Source organism: Hakea prostrata, chromosome 7 (genome assembly GCF_041222555.1).
Source record: "Hakea prostrata isolate BN-2017 chromosome 7, UWA_Hpros_2, whole genome shotgun sequence".
NCBI lineage: Eukaryota > Viridiplantae > Streptophyta > Magnoliopsida > Proteales > Proteaceae > Hakea > Hakea prostrata.
The window spans coordinates 19602240-19613154 of NC_142606.1; the positions used below are offsets into that span (position 1 = coordinate 19602240).

The 10915-nt window shown below is 37.0% G+C and overlaps 1 protein-coding gene across 1 annotated transcript in view; it reads left to right on the forward strand.

Annotated features, from left to right (window-relative positions):
* Window positions 1–10889, forward strand: part of LOC149010373 (beta-galactosidase 9-like) — a 32344-nt gene extending 21455 nt beyond the window's left edge. The window contains exons 12-19 of the mRNA XM_089161925.1: window positions 1824–2056; window positions 3997–4112; window positions 4668–4765; window positions 5621–5731; window positions 7940–8050; window positions 8196–8404; window positions 9455–9803; window positions 10314–10889. Coding sequence (XP_089018051.1) covers window positions 1824–2056; window positions 3997–4112; window positions 4668–4765; window positions 5621–5731; window positions 7940–8050; window positions 8196–8404; window positions 9455–9803; window positions 10314–10451 — 1365 coding nt within the window. The 3' untranslated portion in view covers window positions 10452–10889. The remainder of the gene's footprint in view (window positions 1–1823; window positions 2057–3996; window positions 4113–4667; window positions 4766–5620; window positions 5732–7939; window positions 8051–8195; window positions 8405–9454; window positions 9804–10313) is intronic.
* The last annotated feature ends 26 nt before the right edge of the window (window positions 10890–10915 follow it).

The following is a 10915-nucleotide window of genomic DNA, read 5'->3' on the forward strand; positions in this document are numbered from 1 at the left end:
AATACAATTAGCACATGTTTTTTGCTTAAAGCTGAGGTTTTCCAGAAAAATATTTTCCATAAAAATTGAATGGTACCAATTGTTTTTCATGCTTGTGACATCAGAACCATGTCCTCGTTTGAGACATTTACACATTATTATTTAGAAAAGGGATACTCAGTGTATGATAGTCCTGTCACTGCAGGGTTTGGGGAGAGTTATATGTGTGCAGTTGTCCCTCTATTTACGTCTGGTTTGTATGATTATATTTTGAATACATCCTTCATGTTATTTGAGTATTGCACTATTACAATAATATCATTGTAATGCAAAATAAAAAGAAAGAGAAAGGAAACCATTAGAAAAAAATGTCCAATCCTTAACTTCTAGACCCACCATCCTAGGTCTTGTGTAATCAACATATTTCTTTAAAGCTCAAAGGAAAATTCTATAGGATCTTCATTTGACCAGATATGATGTATGGTACAAAGTGTTGGGCTGCTGAAAAGCATCATATAGCTAAACTTAGTGTAGTAGAAACAAGGATGCTAAGATGGATGAGTGGCAAAACTAGGAATGTTAAGACAACGAATGATCATAATAGAGCTGGTTTGGGAGTAACTCCAATAAGTGATAAGTCAAGAGAAAGTCGCTTGAGGTGGCACACCCACATTTAAAGGAGGCCTGTAAATTCCCTTGTAATGAAGAAGTGATGTAATCCAGATTGAAGGAATTAAGAGAGCTAGGGACAGACCTAAGATTACCTTAAGAGAAGCGGTGAGAAAGGATATGCACAACTTAGGCCTTGTATCTAGCATGGCCTCAAACAGAGCATATTGGAAGGCAAGAATCCATGTAGCCGACCCATTTAGTTGGGCATTTTTTTTTTTTTCTTTTTCTTTGTTCTAGATACTAGGTAATTAACAAGGATAAGATGGGCATCTAGCAAGTTATATTTTAACATACATACAATACCAAAAAGGTTATGCTTTTTTTTGAAGTAAAATTATACTAATGTTACATCTCTCATTTATGTTATTATAGCCTTTGCTATTCAAGATTACCAACATAATCTGCTCTCCATATGGTGATACTCCCTGGTATCTTTGTGAAATTTAGTTTATACAAACATATATACACTAAACTCTGTTGCATGTTAGCATCCTTTACAATCCTCTTCATGTGTAAAATTGAAGAAACCAAGGTTGCAAGCTAATTGTAATATATACTCCTCATTTACACTTTGGACATTCTTCCTTTGCCACCCGGGGTTTTTAGTAATGATAGTTTATTTTCCCAAAAAGAAATTTCTAATATATACTCTGGACACAGTGAATATCTTATTGATTTTGATCTATAGAGCTAAGTAAAAATTCTGGATTGAAGTGGTGACTTTAAACCAATTATGTAGATATAGATGTAAGCTTGTTTTGGTCCTCTCATAATCTAAATGTTGACCTCAACTTGGAGCCCTCCCTACTGATTCTCCAAGTTTGGCTTGGCTGAAGCCCCTAAAACTTAATAGTTCTTTGGGCCCTATGTTCACTTGGTCTGCTAATATGTCCATATTATAAGTTGAGTTTTATTGAGTAGATTCTTTTGCATCCATTTCATGGAACTTGCCTAAATGTTAAATTCATGGAATAATCATGCTTTAGAAGTTGCTATTGTCTGAATAATTTGTTCAAACAATTGATTTTATCTCATCATGTTATTTTCCATGAGGTATAATTACTTCCTTAATGCACTAATATCACTGATTAGGGATAAAATGTTGAATCGAGTATAACTTTTCAATTGTGAAAAATTTGGTAAATTTAATATTACTTTGCATTTTATACCAGGTTGGGGCACAAATTTCCATCAAGACGCTAGATTTTGGTTCTCCTTTGTCCTCTAATTTAAGGGAACCTAGAGGATTATTGCCACAGTCCAAAGTTCCCTTTGCTATCTCAGAAGCCTGGAAGACTCTTAAAGAGCCAGTTGGGGTGTGGGGTGATAGTTTTACCGTTCAAGGCATATTGGAGCATTTAAGTGTGACAAAGGACAGATCTGATTACTTGTGGTATATAACCAGGTACACCGTTATCTGACGATCCTTTTTTTTTTTTCCCCCTTTCTTTTTGGGTCATTGTCATCATATGACAATGTCATGGGTGAAGACTTGTAGTTTTGTCACCCTTTTTATTTCTCTCTCCCCTATACTTACTCTCTATCTACTCTTACTCCCCTTTCGAAAGTTTCACCTCTTGATCCCCCAAAAAAAAAAAATGAATAATTACCCCTCTCCTTCCTCCCCGATATTTCAAAATGTCCAAATTACCCTTTATATTGACCCCTTTAATCATTAAAGTGATTTCTTTTCTTTATCTAATTTTTTCTTCTTTCTTTCCTCCCTATTTTGTAGGGAACCATTATATGTGATAGTATCTTTTTACCTTTTTTTTTTTTTTTCCTTTCTCCTTCTTTTATAGAATTTTTTTTCTTTCCCCTTTTGATGGATTCCTATAAAACAGGGAGAAAGGAATATCACCCAAAAAAAGGAGAAAGAAAAAGGTAAAAGATAAAGTAACTGCATCTAATCATCTTTAATGGATTCCCATGAAAGAGAGAAAAAGGGAAATAATACATCTAATGTAAAAACTTCTATAAAAGAGGGAGAAAGGAAAAAAGAACTTAATCATATGTGACGGATTCCTATAAAAGAGGGAGAAAAGGAACCAAGAAAATAGAGGGAAAAAAACAAGAAATCACCGTAATTGATTTAGGGGACAAAAATAAAAGGTAATTTGACCACTTTGAAATGCCAGCCAAGAAGGAGAGGTAATACCATAATAGTCACATTTTTGGAGGAATCAGAGGTGAAACTTTTTAGAAATAGTAGTAATAGTAAATCGATAATCAATATAAAGTTGAGACTGAAGTTTTTCCTTATTTATTCAATTTGTTCTATAACATTAAATAGTAAAAATCCTGCATAAGAAATTTGTTAAGAAGTACCATTGGGGCTTTTAGTTTGATTTTCTTTTTGTAAATATACATAAGCAAGGATTTCATATAATCCTTCTTATTTAGTATTCATGTATACATGACACACCTACTAATCAGGCTGCTCTCTATTTTTTTCCCTGGAAAATTGTGCCTCACTTTAAGTCTTTAATCACATTGTGCCTTGGCTTGTGTTTTATGCCTCAGGCACTAGGCTGTGTGAAACACCACTTGCCTTATACAATTTTGTGCCAAGACAACCTTCTCAGTCCTGAAATGTTGATGTGACAATTTTGATCATCTTATTCTTGTGAACTTTGATACTTTGTACCTTCTGGACCTTTAATATGAAGGCACACTGGATAATATTATGGATTCTCTATAGCAGATTGAATCCATTTACATTCCTGCACATGAAGAATTGTTTTCTCGGAGTAGGTCTATACTCCATTACCTATAAATTTTACTACTTTGCCTGTTTGCAAATTTCATGTGTATGATCCTTTGCTTGCATTTTCTCTTTGAAAGTTGAGTTTCAGTATTTAATTATGACCACTTCTTTATTTTTATACAATACCATTATGAGTGGTGTTAACTTAAAAATAAAAAAGGATACACCAGCATGAAGCTTGCGCCACTGTGGGTTCTGGGAATGCCATAATGCATGTAGCCTTACCCTTGCTTTTGCAGAGAGGCTTTTTTCAGACTCAACCAGTGTGACCACTTGGTGACCTCTATTTCTTTTTCTTTGCATCCATAAATTCAATGATTGGTGATATTCCAATTTCTTTTTCTTTGCTTGATTTTTTTTTTTTTGGGGGGGGGGTGTTGGGGGAAGGGGGTGGTTACTATCCTGATACCTCTATTTCTTTTCTTAATCCCCATGAAATTTATTGATTGGTAATAACTCTGTTTCTTTTTCTTTCTTTCTTTCTTTTTATTTTTTTATTTATTAAAATTTTCTCTACCTTGGACAAGACACGTTTTCTATTGTGTTCTAATTTTCAATTGAACATCAATCCATCACAGGGTTCATATTTCTAATGATGACATTTCATATTGGGAGGAAAATGAAATTAGTCCCATACTTACTATTGATAGAATGCGTGATGTTGTTCGGATTTTCATAAATGGCCAGCTTGCAGGTACAGATTTTTCCTTCAAAGCTATTTCTGTTAAAACTTTTGGAAAGTAATGTATAGTTAGGTTATGTGGGACAGATTTAGTGTGAGGGAGATGTAAATAACTCATTGGAGATCTCTGTCATTGTCAAAAACCTTAGGTCCCTGCAGTTTTTGTGGTATCCTAATTCAGATGGTTATGGTCCTATGAAGTTTGAATAAACAGATCAGAAGGACCACTGGTTCAGTAATCTAGATATGACCATCTGGTGCTCCTCCATGAAAGTATAATAATACAAGCTGTTCCCTGCTCTCAAGGTGACAAGGCAATACATTGATGCTTAGGTGCCACCAAGGCACCATGATGCCTTGTTGGCACCTAGGTCATGCCTTGACAACTATGTTCTTAAGCATGAATTACTCTCTTGTATTCCCTCTCTGTTTTGGAGTCTATGTGTATGCTTTCATGCATGCTTGAGACACAGACTTAATAGAAAATTAATTCATTTTTATTGATGTCTTAGTTTTTCTTGTTTATTTATGTTGTCCTACCTGCTAATATTTTTTATGTAAGTGCAGGCAGTGCTTTTGGGAGTTGGGTCCAAGTTGTTCAGCCTGTTCAGTTGTTGAGTGGAGACAATGAAATAGCATTATTATCTGAAACAGTGGGTTTGCAGGTGATGTATATGAAAGAAATTCCATTTGCTTCTGATTGTAACCTCTCAGAAGAATGAGCTTCCTCTGAAGATTAGATTAACTTCGCCGTTTTTTCGAAGCTATAATTATTGAATACAAAAGAATCCTGTTGACAAAAGTGACATCGGAAAGGATTTCATATACATGAGATTTTTGAATTGAGAGAACTAAGGATCATCCTCACCGCACAAGCATGTTTCAATTTTTCAAGTTTAGAGTATGACTATATACATAGCACCGTTTGTCACTGTACATGTGAAATGAATCCTGTATGCACAAGTGGTTTACTTCAGGGTTGTGGTTTCAGATTATCCGGATTGTCCTCCTCTCATGTTCATTTTTTGTTGTTTGGAAGGAAGCCAAAACTTGGATTTGTTTCTGATGAATTTTCTAGTTTTAAACTTGCCTTTCCATACTTGAGTTAGTATTATATCAAATAATAGGACATGAGCTATTTTTCCTTGATGCGGCACAAGTTCTGACCGGTGTTCCTATACTATAAATAGTGTTGTAATGTGAGGAATTCCTCCTCAAAAGTAAAGTATATTATTCACAAGACCCCAATAGGGTATTTATAGTTACAACCTAGTTAAGCCCTATACTAAGTAGGAAAAGGAAATACAAAACAAATATAAATAAAACTCTAGACTTATTAGGAAACATAATCCTATTCTAAATTTCTAATTAGAAAACCTCAGTCCATGTTTTCAACAAATACCTTACTCATCTCCATCATTTTTCAGATTTGTTCTTTCCATCCTTGACATTGACTTGGTGTCTGATCTGATGTTAGTTCATTTCACTAATTCCGTTATGTAAATCCATTCACTATGCAGAACTATGGTGCCTTCTTTGAGAAAGATGGAGCAGGGTTTGGAGGCAAAATTAGACTTACTGGTTTGAAAAATGGGGACATTGACCTCTCGACATCATTTTGGACCTATCAGGTGATTTTTCTTCTTGTTTCTTTGTAACATTATGTCTGTGGATCACGTGCTTGATGTGCATGTTTTTTGAGATTACTTGTTAATTTATGTTTGTCACCTGTGTGTTTCCATGTACTTATCATGCACTGCATGAATATTTTTGATGCCTTTGTTCTGAACATAAGGTGGAACTGGGTTGTAAAATATCATCTAAACTGATACTTTTATTCCAAATCTTCTGTGTGCCTCATTAAAAAACTGGTTTACAAATGACTGAGCTCTCTTCATTGAGAACCTCTTCAAAATTAGAAAATTGGTTCCAAGAGTCCATGTTAATGATACATAAGAGCAGAAGCTGCAGAGTCTTCAGAATTCTAAGTGTGTGAAACATTGTTCCAAAAACTCAGCTGACCATGAACCAATCCACACCCAGCACCCTTTGGTGTGTTGAATCCTTACATTCCTATGCTTCTATTCTTTAACATGTATGGGTTGGGTGGTTCAACCAACAAGATGAATCAGTCAGTCATGCATGAGTTGCAGGTCTTATTACCCCAATGCTGCATATATTCCTTTAGACACACATACTCTGCCCCATTCCCCTCTTTAATGCATACTATAAATGCAAATTTACAACTAATGTATGAAGGTTGCTACTGATATGCTTCATGTTCTCTTTTAAATGTATAAAGTCAGTTCCTCTTTTGGATTGACTGTGTTGGTTCTAGGTTAGTCAACCTTCCTGTGGGATGAATCCATTCAGGCTTGGGTTGTTAGGGTAGGCTATCTGAAGGACGACATTTAAAATATTGTGACAGGAGAAATTCAACGTTTACCATTAAAGTACTAAAGAAAATATTATGGGTCAATGTGTTTTGGTTTGGGGTGTTGGTTGAGGTGATCTGTTTTGACCACCAATCTAGCTTAGTGTAGTTGGGTTTGGCCGGCATCAACCATGGGTGGGAGGTATCAGAGTGGGAGGAGGCTGACCTAAGATCAAGGGCCAATAATGAAGTATTTTGTGAAGACGAATTTTGCATAAATGCCCCAAAGTTGGTTTTTTTTTTTTGGATGAGTAAATAATAAATTAAACCGAAAGCATGAAGAAAGAAACAAATAATGATGGGGGGGGGATAATCAGCCTCTAAATAGGGGACTGGAAAGTGGAGCTAAGACCCCAAAAGACAACAATGAGCCTGTTCCTTGGGGTGTCAGCAGCCGGGGGGTGGGGAATAGAGAGAAGCCTAACAGAAACATCAAACTGGATGGCATTCCAAATCGTATCTAGATAACGGGATTTGGAAGTCCATCACCTAAGATTACGCTCCCACCAAAGATGGTGAACCGTGGCACTAAAGAAGACTAGCTTACCGATCCGATCACAGATAGTGCTACCCGAAAAGTTCCTCAAAACCCAAGACCAGTCACGATCAAATCCAAAAGAACACCAGGAATGGGGCCATATGGTTGCAAGGGTTTTTCTCCAAAGAGAACTAGAGAGAGGGTAGGTAAAGAACATGTGCTCAATATCCTCCAAACCATTCTAACAAAGGGTACAATTGGGGTTAGCTGGGATATGGCAACTAATAAGGAAAGCTTGGGAGGGAAGGACTAGGTTAAGGGTTCTCCAGAGGGTGAGGGAGTGACCGGGGATATGACCTTTAAACCAAACCAGAGGAGGCCAAGGGGGCAGGGGGAATGGGATCAAAGAAAATTCCAAGCTGAGGACGTGGTGAAGGTATTGGTGGGGGAGGGGAGCCAAACAAGAAGGTCATAGGGGGAAGACAATATAGGGGGAGAGAATTTCAGACTTGTGTGAGACTGTGATGAGGGAGGGGAGCCCAGGATCCATTGGTGATAAAAGTGGATAGGGGGTAGCTTTGGGGATACGGTGGTTATTTAGGTTTGTGGGTTTGATGTTGCTCAGTTTTGAGTATTTTTTATGCTGGAAGAACATTGACTCCTACATTCATTCTTTTGCATCAAAAGTTTTTTTTTTTTTTTTTTTTTTCAAATTTTATAATTTAGAAAAGCTATGAATCTCTTCCTTTCATCCAAAAACTCAATTTATTTTGGTATTTTCCCCTTAGTTTCTAGATGTTTGTCTATAAGCATCTCCCTCGGTGCCCCTTAGACTTTTGGTATTTCATAATTACCTGTTCTTCTGGACTGCAGTGAGGACTAATGACTTGGAACTTGGTTTTCTTTTTTCCCATCTTCTTACTATAGGTGGGGATGAAGGGTGAATTTATGAGAGTATATGGTATGGATGAAAATGAACAGGCAGATTGGGTGGATTTGGATCTGGATGCAACTCCATCCCCCTTAACATGGTTCAAGGTAACTAATATCAAATGTTTGGTCGAAGATTCATTTTAGATGATCCCCCCCCCCCCCCCCAAAAAAAAAAAAAAAAAAAAGAAAAAACCTTCCGAAGAGAAATCCAATTTTCTTTTCTGTTATCTGATAATATATCTGCAAACAGACATATTTTGATGCTCCCGAGGGAGTTGATCCTGTTTCCCTCAATTTGGATAGCATGGGAAAGGGAGAGGCTTGGGTTAACGGCCGCAGCATTGGAAGATTCTGGTCTTTAGTCGCCCCTGAGAGTGGCTGTCCAAGTAGTTGTGATTATCGTGGGCCCTATTATGATATGAAATGTGCCACAAACTGTGGGAAGCCTACACAAAGCTGGTATGTATTACCCTGTTAAGAATTTCAACCCTTAGTAAATTGAGCTACATTATTGTCACCATATAAGGCAGGGACATAAAGTATCTCTATCTTTTCATCAAGATTTGGAAAAGTGAGATCTATGCATTGCTTTTTATGTTCTTAAATGTCAGTAGGCTCAACTGGATTTATAAGGATCCAGTGGTAATCACTAACAGAACCCTTCTTTCACCCAATTTTGGCAATATGAACAGTCAAAAACTCTCTCCTTTCAAGTCATTATATTTATCATGTATCACATATACAACAGTGTATTGCTGGAAAAAAAAAATATTCTGATTATGTTGGGAAAATCTTTCAACACATATTTTTGACATTTATAATACCCATTAATTCAGCCAACATTCCTAAGCACTGAGCAGATAGGCAAAACATATATGCTGGTGATAGCGGTACCAGGGGGTGTTTCCACCTCTTGCAAAAGAAACCCCGACTGGAGATCTGGAGTTGGAGGTGGAGATGGATGTCAAAGAGAATCAGAAGTGGAGGTGGATCAAAGAGAACTGTTGGTTTTCTGGAAGGATGAGTGGCAGTAAATGCAAAAGTGCTTGGATGCTGGAGTTGGAAGAGGATGCTGGATGGTAAGAGGTGCATAATAGCATGGAAAGTAGGGTATAGGTTTAAGTACTAGAACAGGAAGAGGGAGCCAATAAGGTCCCAAATTGAGTGGTTACACTGATTTTGCTAATTACAACTTCTAATGATCTATTAAAGTTATTGAATGCCCGTACTTACTGAGGAGAGTAGTAGTGTGCAAGCGGCAGTTCTTATTTAGCTTGAAGAGAGAGCACCCCTTTTTAATCATGAAAAATTGCATCAGTAATGCTGTGATGTTCTTTTTTCCAGTGAATTTATTGGCTTTATCCCTGTCGAATTCTACTAGGTTACTTTTCACATGGATAAGATCTAATGTCACTGATGTTTACTTTCTGGAGAAAATCAATGCATTATCCAACCCAATGATTTCATTGCCAAGTGTGTTCTAACACATCAAATGTGACTTTGCTGCAGGTACCATATTCCTCGATCATGGTTGCGGGCTTCAAATAATCTTCTCGTCATCTTTGAGGAAACAGGAGGAAACCCATTGCAGATATCAATCAAGACACGTAGTACTGGAACTGTTTGTGCCCAAGTGTCCGAGTCCCATTATCCACCTCTTAGAACCTGGTCACATCCAGACATTGTACAAGGTAAAATCTCAATTGAGGATGTGCCACCAGAAATGCACTTGGAGTGTGATGATGGACATGTCATTTCCAGCATAACGTTTGCTAGTTATGGTACTCCTGGCGGCAGCTGTCAGAGTTTCTCAACAGGCAACTGCCATGCCCCTAGTTCAATGTCTGTTGTAGCTGATGTAAGTATGAGTTTTTTTTTCTTTTTTTCTTTTCTAGAGTAGATAGATGGGATCTTGGGAGTGGTTGTGGCACTGGATTGGTAGGTTGGTCGGATGTAGCTGAACACCAAGGACAATACTGATATCAGAGGTTTTGAATGATCTTGCTGGGCCTATCTTTTCTATGAAATTTTATGCCTAAACTGAAACTTTAGAATTGCATGTCTAGAAGTTGCTTGATTGATGGGAGTAGTGGTGGTAGTAGATTTCTAGGTTGGTAAGATTGGTTGAACACCGAGGACAGCATCCATGATATCAGAGCTTATGGGTGACAGTGCTGAACCTTTCTTTTCTATTCAAAGGTTCTATACCTAAATAAAAATTATAGCACTATACATTAAGATATTTTCCTTGGTTGTCTCCATCAATTGAGCAGTTGAAAGTGGGTCATTGAACTACTCACTGATGCCTCCATCAAATATCTGTGATTTGGTATTTCTTTCCATTGACAAATTGGAATTCTTACTGCAGGCATGCCAAGGAAGAAAGAGCTGTTCCATCAATGTTTCAAACACAATTTTTGGAGACCCATGCCAAGCTGTTATCAAGACTTTAGCTGTGGAAGCAAGATGCATATCATCTCTTGGTATCAGTAATGCTTACTTATGACACATCAACTTGCTGTTGCAGTTCAAAATAGAGCTGGTTGAGCCCAGTAATCGCTTTGATGTTTGAGATGATTTTCTTCATATCATGTAATTTCCTCTGTTATCTTCTGTTCATATTTTGACACACTCTAGTTTGTGCACCATGACTAGAATGTGTATATATCAAATAAGGATAAATCTGTTTTTGATAAGGTGCATCAACAACTGGGTGCAAAAGAAATTCCCTTCACCATCTGCTGTCCAGATGACTATACAGGTAAGATGGAGGCTCACATTCAAGTGAGAAACATCTAGATCGTAGCTGCCTGTTCGCATATTCAGATTGTTGTAGGCTTACACACACTGTAATTCTTGAACTTTTATAAGATGACTTTATATTTCATTGAATCAACTTTTGATACTTCCATCTGAATTTGGAATTCTATATTTTAGTTTTCAAGAACGACGTCTTAGGTGCTTCTCTTA